Raw genomic sequence first — 20,875 nt, 5'->3', positions numbered from 1 at the left:
TTATGTACATTGTATCTTGATACGCACTGAGGAATTTACAAAATGAAATGGTCAATATCCCCCTTTTCAATCTCTATTGAATGACTACTTGGTGATACAAGTGATAAAGCCCGATTCACAGATACTTAAACATTTGACTTTTTGAGAGGTATAGAAAATTCTGCACATATATGTATAACCAGATTATAAAAAAGAAATAGTTGAAGGAGCAAAAGAAGAACTACATGTAAATATATCCCATAGAAGACAGTACTATAACTTGGTTAATTACTAAGCAGCTCTTATGATGTTGAAAATATAATCCCATACATTTAAAACGACAAATTAAACCAGCACACTGATTTTGAATAAAATTGTGCAAGTACAAAGCTAATCTAAGCAGAAATGTAGTCTGGTTGAATCTCATGATCGATATGTATAATAACAATTACAGGATGCCCCTCCCCCCTTTTTACCTAGACATGTTCATGTGTATCCTGGGATTCCTGATTGCTTTGACTTTATTTTAAATAAATATATAATTTCATTATGAAATTCTACAAGTTGTGGCAAGCAGAGTTACAGGCGTACCGAATTTAATTTATGCTAGAGGCTGTTTAAAATGACACATTGTTTCAAAGCAAATGATCATACACCTTCTTCACTAAAATCCGCCGCAAGAGAACTACGTCTACGAGTACTGGCGTCTTACAACCCCACACCCTCCCGCAGAGAAATACATAGACACCGCCAATGGATGCCTACACTACACACTGCACTGAACTTGCTACAGCCAGCCGTCAATTGAACTCAGCAGTGGTGCAATCCTAGTAACCGGGTGTAGTAACATCATAGTATATTGTCTTTTCTTACCTCTTAATGTCGTATTCCTATATCACCTCACAGAATATTGTCGAATCTATGTTCCACCCGTCACCGTCCGCCTGTCAGGATCACAAACACTGAAACAGCAGATTTCTTCCACAGAATATGTTAACAAAATTACCATTCCTATCAACTTATCCATAGACGAGTACGGTACGTACAAATTCACGATTCTGCTCCCGATACGGCGGCTGCAATAAATGCATGCCATCTGCATTGCCATTGCAGCATTTCAACGGCGTTCACGGTCTGCTAGTATTTACGCCAATTTACCACCACCTGTTTGGGAACGTTGGGCTACTGGCGCCATCTAACGCTATGCGCATTACATGTAGATGGAGAGGTATTGGAAGTTGACATTTGGAGGAAAATTTGATTATGAGAAATGACGAACAGAGATGATATGCCCATCAAGATTTGAGTGATGGCAATGACGATGATTATGATGGGGAGGAGGAAAATTTTGATGTTGAAAATGATGACGATGATCACAAGGATGATAAGGATATTGAATGCCAAAGGTAATGATGTTAGGAATGATGATGGTGATGATGGAAGTGGTGACAATGATGATGGGGATGAGTTTGTAATGTTAAAATGAAAACGACTTTGATCATGGTAATGATGTTGATGGTAATGGTGATGATAAAGTTGATATTGTACCATTGTAATTATATCATTCAGAAGTAATATGTTGTTGATTCCATATTCATACATCTTTTCTTTCTTTTTTTTTACAAATTTTATTTGCTCTATAATCAGGTGGTAACTCTTTATACACTATTTTTTTTTCTTGCTTGTACCCTCTATCTTTGAATAATTGGTGCTCTGTGTGTATGATATTTGATTGAAATTAATAACTATCCTCCTTCCCTCTCTCCCTCTATCTCAATCTGTCTTACTTTATCTGTATAGGTCTTTCTCTACTTTGCTCTCTTCATTCTCTTGTCATACTTTCTATCTCCATAACATATTCTGTCTCGGTACAGTATACATATCAATGCTTCTTTTTTTAAACTTCTCAATTATAAATATAATAACGTATTCAACATTTTCACGGCAGAAAGCTAACAAATACAAAATAGTGTGTGTGTGTGTATATATATTTTTTCATAGCATAAAATACATGTTAAATCAAGCATCATCACATTCATATACAACATTAGCAATATTTTAATAAACATTGTACATGAACTATAGGAGCACAATTTCATCTCTATACAACTTATAATATTGCATTTGATCCACATTATAACGCTGGAGTACTGAACGGGAATATCATTCATACATAAAAAAGAGATATAATTCTCCTCAGGAAAAATATGATTTCCATCAAAATAGTAATCTATTTTATATCCTCTCTAGTCAATCTCCCAAATACATTCAAGAATATTCAAATATATTGAATCTATAATTATTTTATCTTTATCCAATTTTTTTCTTCATATTTTAATGACCATACAATTCAGAAATGTAAACATTCTTTAAAGTTGCTTTATAAGGGTTTATATTCTGAACAGCAGACCATCCATTCACAATACACAATACTCATCATTTAATTACAAATGTGCAGTCAACATTGCTCAGAAACATTTGTTTTCTGAGAATGAAAATCAAATCTCTTTAAACTTTGATTGTATAATTTTTGGTCAAATATTCATAAGTGAATATATTTGGCATATTCCTTGAAAAAATATAACACAATTTAAAGACAATGTTCTACAAAACCAATTCAATTTACTAAACTGACATTTGCTCTAACATAGTGATCAATTCTTTAAATATTTAAACTTCTTGAGATATAAGATTAATAGATTAATTTCATTTTCAGACTTTCATCACTATGCAGCTAAACCTTTTAAGTGATTCAATTAAGTTGAAAAATAATTCCTTAAAATAATGTCTTTAACTTTGTACCTTTTCTTTGAATATTCTTATTGTTTAATAACATAATTCATATATCTTCTATCAAAAAAAAAATGTGTAAGTATACTAAATGGTAATTAATGTTAAAACCGTATAATTTTTTTGTAGTATGACAGAATCACTAAGCACTATTAGTCACTAAATCAGTGTGAGTTTTAAATGTTAAAAATAAATAATATCACTCTATTAAAGTTATTGTTTAACTTTGTGAGCAGCCGATTTAAAAAATTCTCAAACCAAGATGAAACATGTGTACTAGTGCATGTATTAGAACTAATAAACCCTGAAAACAACCATTATTGAGAATGAAAAGCTAAAACTACAAGGAAAACCCAGATTTTGTAAATAGGCGTCTTATAGACGCCTAAATAGTACACAGTGTATGGGATGAAATTCAGATGGTGTTTCCGGTCACTTTATATTTCAATTTTTGAAGCACTAAATAATTATTTTCGAACGCAATTTTTTCTGGGCTTCATTTTTGTAACATATCACAGACACAGATGACAAGTGTGACCTTCTAGCTCAGATTTTTTAAAAGTCAAACCAATGTTAACCAATCACTTTAAATGAAAAGAAAATTATGATTTACAAAGATTGCCAAATCTACAATAATGGTGTTCATGATATCTAGGAATAGAGAAGATAGAGGTTATGAAGAGGGAGATAGAGTGGGGAGCAAGGGAGGGAGGTATAGGGGAAGGGGGGAACAGAGAAAGAAAAAGAAATACAAGTAGAAGTATGCAACAGAAAAAAATGTATGACAATACAAAAATGGAATAAATAAAGCAACATTTTCAATGATATATCATCATGATTATCCACTGTCATTAAAAAATATCAAAGCATATTTTTGAGACTTGCAAACACACATATTAGAGTGCAGTATTAAACTCCTATATATGAAAGAACGGTGTGCACTTTTGGTCACATCTAAAAGAGTATCATGAAAAAAAAATTGTGCTGAAGTCAGCTATATCATTACAATAACAATACAATTTAAGGTGAAATGCAATTTAAACAAAGTCATGATTAAAAAAAAAGAATAAATGAAAGGTGACAGCGCACTACAAAGATGTTTTTTCCTACTTAATTAAATTAATTCATTTACAAATCTAAAGTTCATTAATACATTTTTTTAAATGGCTTAATGAATGATTTTTAAATACTTTAGCTGAGATATTGTTGATCAACATTTATCAATAATACTGAAATACATGAAAAAAATTGTTTTAATTTCAGCTTTAAAAATGAATAATCTTTGAGAGATAATGAATAGAAACCATTTATAATTTAATATCAATATTTTACTTTAAATGTACATAAAACTAAAAATCCTGTGAGGTGTCAGTGAGATGATATGACAAAGTTCAGCAAACTGTTATATAATGTTCATACATCCAACTGCACACCCTTAAAAAAAATAAAGCTGTGCTGAAAAACTTATGACATCACAATGATTTCATTCAGATATTATGAGCCATGTTATAATGATGTGAGGAGCTTTTCTGCACATTTTTTAAAATTTACTTTGTACTACTTTTTTATAGTATCTGAAAGGGAAATCTTTTATTACCTTTTTGATTGAATTGAACTGAATTGAAACTTGAGACAAAAAATATAATGTATGTAGGCGGAAGGCTTGTTGGGAGGATGCCCCATATTCCACTGACTTTGTAGTGTTGAGAGCTTTATTGTTGAGCTTTGTCATACCATGTATAACTGAGTCTTTGATCTTTATTACCTTCATCATTTTAAGATGCTGTATTTTACATTACATGCCATAGAGATAATATATTCAGCAATTAATTAAGTACATTATCATAATTCATCATATCATTGTGGGACATGTATACAATATTCAAAACCTCATTAGTAATCATGACTGAATCATAATCATAAAAACTATGTATATTTCAATGGATTTCTGATATTAAAAACACTTTCTAAAACTTAATCCTGCCATCGTGGAATGTTAAACTATTGCTGAATAGACAAATTTACTGCCTCATAAATTGGTCCGAATTCTAATTAAAGCTTGAGAATGAAGAAAAGCCACAAAACATTTAACAAGAATTCTTTAAAGAATAGCATAGAAAATACAGGTTATCAAAATAATTATTAATTTCCTTACTTGGAAAATTTCCTCATTATGAATATTCTTCTTGAAAAATTCTATTAAAAATACATCTAAATTGCTTCTGCATTTGCTTTGTTTGATAGAAATAAAAAAGAACAATTTAACTGTAATAAAATGTAATTACAATGGACAGAGAGTAGCTTTGAAAAACTATATAATCGCCTTCAAAGCAGAAAGACCAGAATAAAAGTGTCCCTCATTGCAGAAATTGTCATGAGAGCAGTGGCAAAAAAATAAACTAAACACTTATTTTCACACTAAATAATGTATTGTAGAAAAGTATTTCACAATACACAAATACACAATTGTAAATCCTTGAAATATAAACCCCTCAAAAAAAGTTTGGAAATCTGAGTTTGGCCATTGATTTCTCCCAACTCCAAATCATTCAAAAGATCATTTAATTCTCTTTAAAATGATACCATGCTTGCTATGATCATGCCATCATGAAAAGAGCAGGATTCAAAATTATGAACATGATTCTTTTGTCTGTGTCAATAGAAATGAAAATCCATTCAAATCAAGCCCCTGCTTCTTAATTTTTTAATGTTTTGTTTTGTTTTATAATGGTTCTGTGAGATAACACCGTTTGGGTCATGGTTTGAAATACCCATGTGTGTTTGTTTGTTTCTTATGTGTTTGCTTGTGCAGAGGTGTGTTTGATTCCATGTTTATGTTGATGTTAAGGTGCATGACCTTGCCCCACATTTCAAGGCACTGCACCTCTATGTGAACCATAATCATATCATATAGGGTATCATTTTAAAGGAAATTAAATTTTTTATTCATTGATATTAATTACACATTAATATTTACTAAAACCGAGGAGGGATTATCGATCAAATTCAGATTTCCAAACTTTTTTTGAGTTTATATTACTGAAATATACAGCTCACTATTCCCAAAGGTGTATTGACATTAACTGCTGTACATTTGCATGAAATAATCACATCCCTTTATACACATGCATAATTTATATAATTTAATTCATCTAACACCCCCCCCCCCTTTACATTTAAATTTGTTGGGTTTCCCTTTTTTCTGCTCGTCAAACTTTAATCATCAATAAATGGATGAATAGTTCGATATAGGGTGTCAATAATAGAAAGTGTTTTTACATATGAAATTATACTTCTCAAAAAGTTTTCAACCACTAACATATCAAAATTAAAAATAATGCAATAACTGTCACCAAGTTCAGTAATACAACAGGTTAATAAGACTTAAATTTCATCGAAAGAAAACAACCCATCTGGTAGAAATACAATACACTGCAGCATACTCAAAATCAGTGAAGGTAAAAAGGCAAGTCCTCGGTATCTATTATTTCTGTGTCCAATATTAGATCAGATATCATAGAATGAACATAAATAAACATTTATCTAGTAAATGTCTTTATTGTTTGTCTTTTAGAGCCATGGTAAGGCTATCTACCAAATAGATTACCACTTGTCCTACTACAACTTCCAGTCAAATAGATGGATTAGCATACCTTTCACCTGCAGTAATGTCCCATTCTAAATGTGTAATCAAGTGTACATTATTGTGTCATGACCATGCCACAACTGTATCAGAACCACATTACAAGACTAGGGATCAGTTGCAGATTTGAAACAATAATTCTCACTGGTTACTGGTCAGGCTTTTGAACAAGATCAATGATCTTGATGGGACAACCTGAGTCTTGATCACTTTGATACTATTCCAGCTTTTGATCACATCCTAAAGCAAAAGCATTACACTAAGGAACACAATGGATTGGTACTACTCATACATCTAGAAGGCATGACTCAGGGTTGGAGACAGAAAGGAACAGAAAAACCTCAGACTTGCTAAACTAGAATAATTCCAACACTAATTACACTCTTTACTTTTATAGGGACACCCGACTAAAAAAGGAAGCTTTTAAAAGTTTACAATTGCAAATAAACAAATTCAGTTTGTGCAAAATTTCTCAGACAGATATCACAAACAGAAATACTTTCCTACAAAACTGGTCACATTGAACTAAAGTAGCAAAACAAAACAAACAAAAAACAGTTGTTGATAAGCAACATGGAATGCTTTTAACTAAACATTACAACATAATACACCTTCTATCTGTAAAAGTTGACTAATTAATAGCAAGTGACAACAGTTTAACAAAAACCAAAACGTATTCAAATTTGAAGAAAATAAAATCTTAGGAAGAAGAGAGGGAAGATTTCAATGTCCTGACAAAACTGGATACTACATAGACATTCATAGCCAATAAAAATTAACTCCAACTTTTAGTTTTTGTTTGTTTTAGTTTCATACATACATCAATATGATGATCAACACCCACACAACCTATAAATGATTAGATAAAACAGTCAGATAACCAGAGCCTTCAGGTAACACAAAGGGGAGAGATAGGGTCCAATATGGAGGTGTAGAAGTATAGAGGTAGAAGTGTTATGGATATGTTCCGGGCTGTGAACCAAACGGTCTAGGGTTCAGATCCCATGCAAAACTAATGTCTTTAGGTAAGACATCAATTTAACTTGCCCACTTCCAACCCAGTTGTAAATGGGAAGGACCTATTGTGATTGGTTGGCCCCTGTATAAAGCCTATGACAAACCTATTTATCGGTTTGAATAGTGTGACACCAACATTTCTACACCCATGTATGAAAAAAAAAATTCAAATAATTTTTGTCATTTTCCAAGAGAGGAACAATCAAAATTAAATAGAACATTCCAAATTTTCAAGGCAGTACATACCATATGTTTAATTCTTTTTAAAAATGTAATTAAAAGTTTTTCTATGTATGAGCATATCGTACACACAATGAAGAGTTTCTTTGCACTAAGTATACATTCTTGCAATTTATACGAATCAAGAAATTCAGTATTCTGTACATCATAGACAAACACAAACACACACAATTTTGACAATCAGGTACTGTCTGTACATAACGACTCAACTTTTACATACAAAGAGCACATAGCCACATATACGCTCTTCATTCTCAGTTTGATAATACTTTTCTCTTTACTTTAGGAAGCCTTTTTTTTACAATGAATACTGCACCCTACCAATAATCATAACACATGGTATAAAACCAGGAATCCAATGCCGTAAAGCAATGATAGTTTTCCACGCTTACACAGAAACTATTTATTAAGTAAAATAAGAATTAATTGGGGGATTCAAGATTTCAATTCTGATTTATACTTGTATGTCACTGATCTAATTATTTCAGGAATTCTGTGCGATGACTTGAAGTCTGGAAATAGTGTGACATAAATATATCATCAATTTGATATTTATTTCAAGACAAAAACAATCACGATGTTTAACCTGCAAGTTGAACCATTCCTCTAACTGACTGAATTCAAGTCCACTTATGGCTTGTTCACACATGTCAGTAATCTCAGCAACAAAGCTCAGCTACATGGACACCTCAAAAATGCAGACAAGGGAAACATTTTTGTAGCCTAGCTCGGACAAGTGTGGACCAATCATATTGTTTAAAATATAGCACAAAATTATTTTTGTCCACATTTGTGCAGAAAAACCTTTGACCTTGCATACTTTCACAAAAGGCATCACTATATAAAGATTATTATGTAAACAATTTGTTGATGCAACCTTTTGCAATAATCAATCTTTATTTTGTCTCACCATATCTGAACACTAACAAAACTTTGCTGAGCTTAGTAATATATCTGAACAAAGCTTTTATGTGATGGTAAATATTGGCACCTTTTCCTTTTGACTTTCCATCAAAGATTGCCAAGAATGACACAGTAAAACTTGGATTGAAATGGTAGTAGCTGTTGAAATTGGTGCCATGTATAACAAAACCTTTTAACACTTAATGGTCATCAGCTACTGTTTAAAGTTACTCCAAAACTGTCATTCCTTTTGTTGAAAGCAGCATAGCCAGAAATATCTTGTTCCAAAAACCTGAGATTTAGTCAGAATTTGCATGCAGAATTTCTAATAGTTCTACCTCTACCTGCATGAGTGGTCTGTTCTGGATGAATGCAACACCTTCAATTGTGTGGGGCAATTGTGGTAACTTTGTGGCCCAGTGGATTAGTCTTCTGACGTGGAAACAGAGGGTTGTGGGTTTGAATAAGGCATAATTTCCTTTGGCAAGAAATTCATCCACATTGTGCTGCACTCGACCCAGGTGAGGTGAATGGGTACCCTGCAGGAATTTATTCCTTGAAATGCTTCCGCACTGTAAAAGGCTATATGGCTAAAGCCAAGGTAATAATATCCAAGTCCTTTGGAAGTGCATAGGGACGCTATGTCATAAAGTGATATGCGCTATACAAGGACTGTGTTACTACTATTATTTTGTTTATTATCATTATTAAAGAAACTGATCTTTTGATAGTCCCTTTCAAAACCAAAGAGAGTCCTGCATAGACTCTAGCTTTTCCATCTTGATTGAGTACCAGGTATACATCCACCCATGTTAAAGCACCTTTTAAGAGAGAATATCAACATTGTATAAATCGATCAACTCTGCACACACTCATCCTTCAACTTTTCACCTTAGTTACCTCCACATTTCTGGTTCTAGGTACACCAGGCTTTGGATAGGGCAGGACAAGTCCACAAAGTTGGCAAAGGTCACAGCACCTTTCTCAGAACTTTCTAGGAATATAGGGATAAGAATCTTTCAACTCTGCCTGCACACACTTCAACATCATTTTTGTTTGTCATTCTCTCACCATCTCAGCCTATATCATACCACAGACACACTCATCAGATGAGCCTTTGTTAACTCCAGTCTATATGATACCCTGACCAGTGTCGCCCAGGAGCAATGTAAATCCTCTGACCGTTGAAGACGCAGGTCACTATCCCCAGATACCCTGTTCTTGGTACACCAGACTGTAGATAAAGTAGGAATACAAACAAGGATATGTACATTATTTTACCTCCACAATAACAGCAAAACGTATATACAGGGTTTTATACTCCAAAGTGATAACAATTCAAATCAGGATTAATTCCTTGTGTCATTATGTGCCTTAACAAAGAAGGAGCTAAAGCTGAGGTAATATACAGAGGGTAAATGAATAGGCAACTATATAGTCTGGGCCTTACAAGTGCCATAAATCACTACTATTATTATTTAATTAAAAACAAACAGCATCATATCCAGGCCTGCCGACCTCTGGGAATGAAAAACTGTATTCTGTGATAACAAAAACTGTATTTCCTCCCCAAAAAATGTATTTTTTTTAATGCGCGGAACGCGCAAGGGGGAGTTGTCCTCCCCTCCCACAGTATGGGAAAAGGGCCATTTCCTGATGTTTTGTCATTATTTTCACACATGTCAATCAAAAACTAATAATAATATCTCAATCTTAATAATACCTTAATGAAAGGCTTAACCAGATGGCCTGAATCTCATGCAAAATTATAATTGATTACTCTAACTTTTTTTACTTTCAAAGTTATGATATTTCAAGAACTTAAAAAAAGATTTGTGAAAATTGTTCAGATATTCTGAAGACTCAATCAAGTACTGCCTTCATATAAATTGTGTTCCAATAGTACTCTAGACTCCATTATGCACAACACGGCTGTGGAGCCAGTGCAGTGCAGTGCAGCAGCGCGATCATCGGGGCATGCCGCGGCCGGCCTGGCACTAGCAGGCACATCCCGAAGTTCCTCATCCGCTAGGCCGAAAGTTTGCATTTTGACAAACTTACTTTTTACCGCTACTCATTCTCCATCTTTTTGGATGGTCCAGAGTAAGAATCGCCTCTGTTACTCCCCTTGTTCTTTGGTATGAATCCATTATCCGAGATGAAAATACCAAGAGTTCAAGCAAACAACGCGGCAATGAAATGCACCACACACAAATGAACCGCGATCACCGTAAACCTGAAGCGCCAGGCCAGTGCTGCCCCGCTCGCTATCGCTAGCACTAGGCCACCGGGCACCAGCACTCACGCTTCGCCCGTTCAACCACCAAAGTCTCTTATCTAATTGAATGGATATTGTGCGTGCCTCGATAACCATTATCCGCCATCTTGCTACCCCACAATGCATTGCCGTATACATCATGTTGGAACAACAATTACAGCAGCCACATGTTTTTATGACACAAAATGGCGGCAGACCATTTATTCACGGCGTCAGGGACTGAGGGGCGTTTAGCGTGTCATTTTGATTTTGCGGAAGTGCCGATCTATGTCAGTACGCTTTGGAATTGCTTTTTAGTATGGAACGCCAAAATGGTAAATGTTTTTTTAAAACGTAAAAAACATATATTTTTTAACTTGAAAAATTGTATTAAAATACAGAAAAATCGTATGACCGTATTTTAATTCAAAAATCGTACTTAATACGGGAAAATCGTTCTGGTTGGCAGGTCTGCATATCACTCGTTATTTTGATGTTCACAACATGGTATTACAGTCTCTTTCCTCTTCTCCCTCATTTATTCTTATTCATGACTAAGAATCTATTAAGCCATACCTTTAAATCTTGCATGATGCCTAATGCCTTTGTAATACTCTTAAAGCTGTTTTTATCAGTGTATGTGATGCGAACCTCGCTCGGTCCTTGACCCTGATTGGTCTTAATTTCCTGGAGTGTCCACTCATCTACACCATAAACTCGCTCTTTAAATGCAGGATCATAGTTTTTCTGCAAATAGGAAGAAAACATGAAAACCTAATGAATGCATATCTCAATCAATCATACCTTTCAACAGATGCCAAGTATTTATTTGAGAGGACGTGTGGTATATATACTCTACTATCAACACAGGAGGACTCAAAACTACATTATTCATCTGTTCAAATAAAAAATTTTCAACTAGTGTAATCAGATAATTGTCATTCCGACATAAATACACGAGTCAAGTTTCAAGTCAGTTTATTAAACAGTTTCATTTTATCACAACAATGGGGCATTTCAGGTTCATGACCTCTGTGACCTTTGACCTTGATAACCCGAAACCAATCACATCAATGTCACTTTGATAGGTATGCATGATTTAAATATATTGACATATAAAACAGTTCACTAGTTACTGCAAGAATGAAGACAGAGCGGACAAACAGATAATGCAGAAAAGGAATGGCTCTTTTTAACTACCGTACTGACAGTGGGCAGATGCATGAAAATGTGAAAACAAAATATATATTGTGATCAGCGTGAGTTAAGATCAATCTCAAAGTTAATTTCATCTGAATAAATTCAAAATTTATATGAGGATCCCTGAACAAACTCTTTTTAAAATGCAACATATACTAAAGGTTGAAGAAATGATAAAGCATTATAAAGAATGTTTTATAATCATATAAAATTTCACTTGCAGCAATTATTACTTCAAGATAGATGGCCTTGCATATCTATAAAGGTACCCACACAAGTGCATTTACAATCCTAGTCAATTCTCAAAATACAAAGATGGGTAAACTCATTTAAACCTAAACCATTAATTCTTTTTTTACTTCTTGCTGTATTGAACAAGCTGAGAAACTTGAACTGCAATACACTCAAACATAATCTTTACAAAACTATCGTTCATTCATCATTATCTTCTGGCAAAGCCAGCGAAGCTTTACGTCTTGCCCACTTCCACGAGAAATCAACAATATTTCTATTTTTTAAAGAATGAAATATATAACAGTAATACCTTTAATAAATATGATAGATCTTTGGTGGTAAATGAATAAAATTCTTTGTTGAGAGTGATGAACTTTAGATGCTGCTCAAAGAACTGCCCCCTGCAAAAAGAAGACAAAAACAAAACTTCAACTATTCCACTAATTATTCAAAACAAGTAACATAGAGTCACATGTTCCCTCTTATGTCAGGAATGAAGTAAAATAAATGATTATCAATATCATTAATATTTCATAAAAGAAAACAAATGTCATTGTTTAATTCAAGGCAGGTTGAGGCTTAGGGGCTGAGGGTGGTAATCTTTGTCAAAAGATGGGGATTGGCTGGATTGGACACATTAGACCTACCAAAGAATAATTATGTATGTCACTTCAAATATTTAGAAAATTATTGTAAATACATCACTTTTAGCACAAGATCTTTTGACGTTGAAATGGGTGGGATCCCAATAATTTTCTATTTTACCTTAAAGAGACATACATATACATTTAAATATTGAGAAATGGGTAAAAAAATCATGAAGATTACAGTATAACTTTTTACAACACAACTGCCATTGACATAAATAACAGGGTCTTTCATCACGCTCATCAAAAAGGCAAAATATATTTGGGCTCTGCTTTGCAGGAAAGACAACAAAAATATACAGCACGCGATCAAGACTTACTTGCTAACCCCAAATTTTCCAAAAGTATCTGTTCTAGATATTTCTGGTCGTATACAGGATCTATCTCTTCTTTGGTCTGGGAGCCTCATCCAATCATCCCAAAACCTGAGAAATGAAAAAAAAATGAAATCATACTTTTTTAAATTACCATAACCCTTCATCCTTTTCTGATTCAGGTTTGATTGATCATCTATAGCTCTCTTGATATGGCTTGATCATTGCTAAATTTGGGATTTCAAGTTTTTCATTTACCGGTATTCTTATTCATTATCTCTATATGCACTTATCAATCAATTTATTGATTGATATATATTTGTATTTCCTTGTCATATGTTTCATTTATCATTGGTTTTTTTTTTCATTTATGATTATTTTTGTCTATAAATTCAATTATTTGTTTATTTACATATGTGTTCATTTATTTAACATTTGTTCACTCACTTATAATTTTTTTTTCCATCCATAAATCAATCATTATTTCATTAAGTTATTCATCTACTTCCTTATTCTAATGTGTGCTTTCTCTCGATCTCTATAACAAGCACATTTATATGGAAAACCATTCTCATTTCAGCATCATTCCTTCTCACCTATCAAACTCATTTACTTAAATATTCTGGGTTTTTTTTTTCTTTTTTTTTAAATTCTGTTTTGTTCTCTTCTCTTCTATTCTGTTCTATTCTATACAATTATGATTTATTGATGAATAACAAACATTCAGTCTTACCCAGCTGGCCACTTTGGAGCTAACTCCAGCCATACATCTCTTAATAACATCCAACCAAGACCTGGGAAAAAGTCACTCCTATAAAGTAACCCTGTAAAGAAGAATACAATACCAAGTGGTTAAAAAAAACATAGATCTTTCTTTTGTACATATACTCTAATTCACTACAACTTTACGTACAAGTATATCACTCCTTGGCAAGTTCACCTTGGTAGAAATGAATAAAATAAGATAAACATCTTACTAAGGGGCAGTGGCAAAAAGCTGGCCAACAGGGTTTAACCAATGAGCTATCATGCCTCCTTGTGCAGGAATACAGAAACTTTGTATTTACTTCCTTTTAACTTTTGCTGAAAGCATACTGATCTATTCATTACTTTAAAAAAAAGTATTTTCAGAATAAAACACTAGAAAATATAAATTAAAACAATACAAAAATATTTGAATTGTGAACTATTACCTGGATTTTTCTCTATTCTTGTGTCCCTCCCATTGTCATTCCATGCAGACACACACCAAAGAGTGGAATCTTCCTTGAGGAGAGGGTAGGTAGCTAAGAAATACTCAAAGAAATCAACAGACACATCTAAATCATCTAGAAAAGGAATAGGAAAGAAATAGACTAAGTAAATAGTTATAAGAACAATTCCATTCAAAATTTACTATATGATCTATTTTTAATGAAAAGTTAGTTCATGAATACTGAAAAATGATATACATGTAACACCATTATAGTGGAATGTGTTGTACATGTACCTGTTTCTGAAAGCAAGTCATATCCTCAATATAGAAAACTATCATTATAAATTGCACGATTGTTAAAAAAATATATAACTTTTGTAACTCTGTCAATGAAATTTGTGATTCATAGCCATATCAAGAAGCATGTCATAATTTCTTATTTCTTTTCAATGATCTTATGCCAAAATTCTGATTTTAATGTATGAAATCCATGTATCAGAAGATGATAAAAAAAAATTCATTGCATTATTAAAATCATTATGAAAAATGTTTGTAATGCATGTTTTTGTAGTTCTTTTCAAAATAAAAAGATGCTATGCAAGGCTTTCTTTAATATCATTGAAATTATTACACACAATAAAACAAATGTAGGTTGGCACATCATGTCTTCATTATGCAACAGCAAGGAAATTTGGATTATAGACATAGAGTAAGGAAATCACACTTCAACATCCTCCAGTTGATATCTAACAAATATAATGGTTAGTATTATTTTACCTTCTACAATGATAACAGCATCAAATGAATTCCTAATGAACATCTGGTCAAGGGCCCACTTATAATGCCTGGATATCTTGTAATATCCTTCAAACTTTTTCTGGTTTGCTGGAAGATTTGCAATAGGGCTAAGATCTGGTTGCTGTAACAAATAAATAGTATAAAAGCAAAAAAAAAAATCTGATTTAAATAGACATCAACAATATCTGCACTACCATATTCTTAGAACTAAAAGCTGATGGAAAATGGTAGTAGTGCATGTATACAGTGCGTCCCAGAATAAACGAAACCGAGATTTAGCGATCATTTATCATAACTTAATCATAAATAGAATAGACAAATGACCTACCATTTTAAAGCTGAGAATCTCCTCTTTCATCTGATATTACTTAGATTATTTCTCATTCACGCATGAGTGAGCAAAAACAATTTAAAGAAACGATACCAAAAACTCATTTGGCGGGGGGTATCTGGGTTTCAAAAGGAAAACCACATTTCTGAAAAGTTCAATATCTGCTCTTTAATTTGGTGCCTAAATTACAGAAAATGGTCAAGAAATAAAAAAGTTCTGGTCATTTGAAATAAGGCTTGTATTTCCATAATTTCATGAGATAAACGTGTTTTCACCGGTTTCCCACAGTAGTTTTCGCATGGTGAACAAAAGATTTAATGCATGGCTGATCGTCAACAAAACAGAGTGTTGAGTGAGTTTGAAAGCCAGCCTGGAGAACCTCTTCATTTTATGAAATTATTGAAATTCAAGCCTTATTTCAAATGACCAGAACTTTGTTATTTCTTGACCATTTTCTGTAATTTAAGTATCAAATTAAAGAGGAGATATTGAACTTTTCAAAAATGTGGTTTTCCTTTTGAAACCCAGATACCCCCGCCAAATGAGTTTTTGGTATCCTTTTTTCAAATTGTTTTTGCTCACTCATGCGTGAATGAGAAATAATCCAAGTAATATCAGATGAAAGAGGAGATTCTAAGCTTTAAATTGGTAGGTCATTTGTCTATTTTATTTATGATTAAGTAATGATAAATGATCGCTAAATCTCGGTTTCGTTTTTTCTGGGACGCACTGTATAGTACCCAATGCAAGTGTCATAATGTGAGACTCCTGTTCCAAGGTTCTTCTCACCATCCCCAAATATCTTTCTCACATTATCAAAGGAAATTCTCAAGTATATTACACATAAAATCTGGCAATCTCACAACAAGTCATGGTTCTCTGTCTAAAGCATTTGCTTATCTTTGAAGGCTTCTCTGTTTACAAGTGTGAAACACTACAAAATCATCAAACGCATAGACTAACAATTTGCATCTCAGATTGTCTGACATGATTAGTCAAAAAGAAGTGCAATTCCCATTTGCAGGGTTCTGATCCACCAGAAATAAATAAAAAGAGGTGAAAAATAAAAATGGCAAAAGGTACTATATTTTTTCCAGAGGAAAATAAAATTAAAGCTGAAAAAGGGTGAAAATCAAAGACATCTGCATTCCTAACCATCTATTACATGTATTAAGAACTAGTAGTAGGGTATTACTAGTTATAAGTTTGGTTTTTGTGTGTTTTAAATTAACCTGTAGATTTGTTTTATACTCCTTATATGTTTTAAAAAGTTAACTTTTGCTGGGCAAAATGAGCCTCTTTGGACAATTTTTTTTTCACTTATCAACCCTACACTATTATCATTGTTATTATCATCAACTTCAGTTGAACCATGTCGTATCCTATCAATCATTGGCCTTTCAAGATTATGTGAAATTATTTTTCTATGAATCTTTAACTTTTACATGGTTTATTTTGATATATACCTGGTGTGTTCTAGAAGATAATAACAATACACTTGCACATAGCTTTATGAAAAAAAAAGTAGATTTGGCACTAAAGAGAAGAGTATTGAGAAGAATGTCATGAATTATGTGACCAATTCATCCTCAGATTTGTTTCTTCCAATCTTGAGTTACATTGACATAGATAGCTATTAAAAGAAAGATAATAGATAATTCAATTCACCCTCATATGAACAACTTTGTCTCCAAATGTCCTAATCTCATTAGCAGTCTTCTGATCACCGCAATCCTGACTGACATATATCGGGAACTGCTCTGCCGATGGCCTGGTACTGAAAGGAGTCATAGAAATTTAATAAGTTAAAATTATACAACTCATGAGGAAAAACAATACTTCTCTAAATATTGAATGATTTCAGATTAAAGTTCAAGTTGTCTATCATCATGATAGGGTCCATTTAATTTCCAGATAAAACTTCTTCAAATATTGACAAGTTGTCTTGATGTGATAATGATACAAACACAAGTATGTATTTCCACTGGAATTTCTCAGCAAATAACACCATCTAGGGGAACAGTAACTTTATAGAATGAAGATTTAAAGATTTGTGATGGACCATTAGATGACCAACCAACTGCCCACCAATTTGAACAATATTGGATACTGAGAGAGATACATGAAAATGATTGTGTATATTTTAGAAAAATATAGTTGAATAAAAGAAGGAACAGTTCAGTATTTCTTTAAATTCAGCAAATTTACATTCCACATGCATGTACATGTACATGTAGCTCACAATAAATGGTTTAATTTACTTTACCAATTGTTGTGTTAGTCATATACTAGTATGTGCAAAAAAACAGCAATTAGTGCCACATTTTCACCTATTCCTTTCACGCAAAAATGCCTATTTGTAAGCATTCAAGCTCATTTTAATAAGGCTGTTTTATACTTCATACTAATGGTACTGGTGTAACTTCCATTCGAACCCAGGTTTTGATAGGCGTTTGTGAAATCTTTCCAATGAAATTTATGCTTTATAAACTTATAATCAATGGAAAGTTTGATGAAACAGGGCACATGAAAATTAATATAGGTCTATCAAAATTGGAAATTCTACAACAGATGTTCCATGTGTAAGAATATATTTAACAAGCCCTTGAAACAGCTTTGTCATTTCACAGTTCACTCAATGGCAATGGATGTGAGAGTACACACCTCAGATATAAAATTACAAGCATAAGAGGTAGGGTATACATGTATCTTTTATGCAAAGGTGTAATATGAAGTAAATTCACTTTAGCTGCATGCATCAGAGAAACTCAATGAGCTCAATTTACTTTTCTTCACACACATATATACAGTATGGTAACAATAAGAGGTGTATATTTCAAGTTAATGAGCAATGTATTGTAGATAAAATACCCCGATCAATATTAAAGGGCAACTTAATTTTTAGAAAAAAAAGAGTAGTCATGATATCCAGAAATTTATGCAAACCACTTCAAGAACTCCCACAATGTTTTTTTGAGCTTCATGTATTTTGTGATGGACAGAAAAATGAATTGAATATTCATTAGGGTAAAAACTGAACATACATTAAATTCCCAGCTGGGCAATATCACATTCCTAACTTTTTAGAGTATGTGATCCTCATTTTGTACCTTGCCTTCCTAATCATCAATACCATTCTGAAAAAAATGTTGGTTCTATCACTTAAATTCTTTTATTCAAAATATTCCAACATATACATTTATGATATATAAGCAATACAACTTGCAGGTACATGTGGTAATGAAATTATTAAAAAAATCATATTTTCATCCCAAGTGTTCACCCCCCAAAAAACAAAAAATGTAATTCAATTGAAACACCAATGTTAATCATGCCAGTGAATTCCTGTTTGCACAATACGTTTCCTTTAATTTTCAATTCAAGGATTTGGCCATTCACCACTATTAAGTGACTGTTTGTCAATCTGAATGAGTTTTTTAAAATTAAATTGTACCATTGCTCTACTCTGATTATATATACAATAAAATACAATTTCAAGATAAGAAATAATACAGGAAAGCTAGGAAAACAGTCTTGATTTAAATCCACTGCATATGGACACAGACATACTTTTTGATATTTCAAAGAAATCAAGTAATCAGTTTAGTAAAGAGATTAATTTCAGTTATTGTTATGCCTGTCACAAAATGATCTAAACCAGTGATTGGTCTAAATTCCTTCATGTGACCACAGATAATTCCAGTCGACATCACAAAGTCCATGAATCCTGACATATGGATTTTAATACCCTCATTGAATTTTACTCTATTTATTTTGATATCATTATTTTAATTCGCGTCACTTCAGGATCTATGGTTCCAACCACTTCCTTTGACAGCCATACACCCTGTATGTTTGTTCACTAGTCTCATGACTAAGTACTATCAAATCAACTTATTGTTGTGGTGTTTGATAAATCTATAAAAATTATTTTCAAACTTGTCTTTGAATTCGCTGTCAGAAAGAGTAGGCATAAATACCTTGCATGCAGTGAGCGCCGGTGATGGTAGCTCGAGCTAAAGCCGGGGTAATAATAGCAGCGCTTTTTTTATCCTCTGGCAAAAAGCGCTTTATAAATCCAGCTAGTATTATTATCATTATTATTATAAAATACATGTACATTTTTTTGTGGAAGATGCAATCTACAAATTAGCAATTACTCAAGTACCTTGGTTCACTGATAATGTAAGGATTGCAAAAATACAGAAAAGGAAAGCTGAAAAGCGTTGGTTAAAATCTAGGACGATGAGCGATTGGAATAGGTATAAGTCACTACGCAATCACATGTTGCATGTGTTAAATGAAGCTCGCAGAATCCATCACAATGATTTGATTATGGAAAACAAAGGTGATCAAAAGCAGTTATTTCGTGTGGTGAAGTCTCTGTTGAATATTGCGAATAAACAACCTGTAATACCATGCATTATTGACAAACAGGGCTTTGTGGATGATTTAGGCAAGTTTTTTCAGAACAAAGTAATACAGATCCATGAAGATAAATCCAAAGACAAATTATCTTCAGGTCTCCTCCCATGACGTACCTGACTTTATTAACTTTTACTCTTCTGTCAGAACATGATGTTAAGAAACTTATAACTAAGTTCAGCAAAAAGTCTTGTGCATCTGACCCAATGCCCACAAAGATTCTTTTACAGTGTATGGACACACTGATTCCCACCATCACATCTCTAATTAATCTCTCATTGTCATCTGGTAATTTTCCTTCGCTGTGGAAAACCGCTATAGTTAAACCATTATTGAAAAAACCTGGCTTGGAAACAAAATTCTGTAATCTTCAGCCTGTAAGTAATCTGAAGTATGTATCAAAGCTAGTGGAAGGTGCTGCTTATACGCAAATAATGAATCACCTCGACTGCAACTCTCTTCTTCCAATTAATCAGTCAGCCTATAGACAGTATCACAGTACTGAAACCACACTGTTAAGAATTAAGAGTGATATTCTCATGGCTACGGATGATAAGAAAGTCACCTTATTACTTTTATTAGATCTTAGTAGCGCATTCGATACCATTGATCATACTAACCTATTGCATACACTAAACAGACACTTTGGTATTAAGGGTGTAGTACTTGACTGGATAGAATCATATCTAACTGACAGATGTCAGCGGATCCAAATTGATGAAACTGTGTCTGAAATTTTCTCAGTACCTTTCGGAGTCCCGCAAGGGTCCCGTCTCGGCCCTCTATTGTTCACTTTATACACAAGTCAACTCATTACAAATATACATAGTCTATTTCCTAAAGTATCTTGTCACTGCTACGCAGATGACACACAGGTCTATCTGTCTTTTACGCCAGACTTG

General features: G+C 33.1%; 1 protein-coding gene across 1 annotated transcript in view; it reads right to left on the bottom strand.

The window, feature by feature from the left end:
* Nucleotides 1–9,063: 9,063 nt before the first annotated feature.
* The window catches only part of LOC121410767 (alpha-1,3-mannosyl-glycoprotein 2-beta-N-acetylglucosaminyltransferase-like), a 29,787-nt gene continuing 17,975 nt past the window's right edge, over nt 9,064–20,875 (bottom strand). Inside the window, exons 5-12 of the mRNA XM_041603058.1 lie at nt 17,217–17,325; nt 15,197–15,338; nt 14,418–14,552; nt 13,958–14,048; nt 13,231–13,335; nt 12,574–12,664; nt 11,406–11,576; nt 9,064–9,806 (exon numbers count right to left, since the gene is read on the bottom strand). Of these exons, the coding sequence (XP_041458992.1) occupies nt 9,693–9,806; nt 11,406–11,576; nt 12,574–12,664; nt 13,231–13,335; nt 13,958–14,048; nt 14,418–14,552; nt 15,197–15,338; nt 17,217–17,325 (958 nt within the window). The 3' untranslated portion in view covers nt 9,064–9,692. The remainder of the gene's footprint in view (nt 9,807–11,405; nt 11,577–12,573; nt 12,665–13,230; nt 13,336–13,957; nt 14,049–14,417; nt 14,553–15,196; nt 15,339–17,216; nt 17,326–20,875) is intronic.

Source organism: Lytechinus variegatus, chromosome 3, assembly GCF_018143015.1.
Source record: "Lytechinus variegatus isolate NC3 chromosome 3, Lvar_3.0, whole genome shotgun sequence".
In the NCBI taxonomy this organism is placed as follows: Eukaryota; Metazoa; Echinodermata; class Echinoidea; order Temnopleuroida; family Toxopneustidae; genus Lytechinus; species Lytechinus variegatus.
This window is presented reverse-complemented; position numbering and strand designations above follow the sequence as displayed.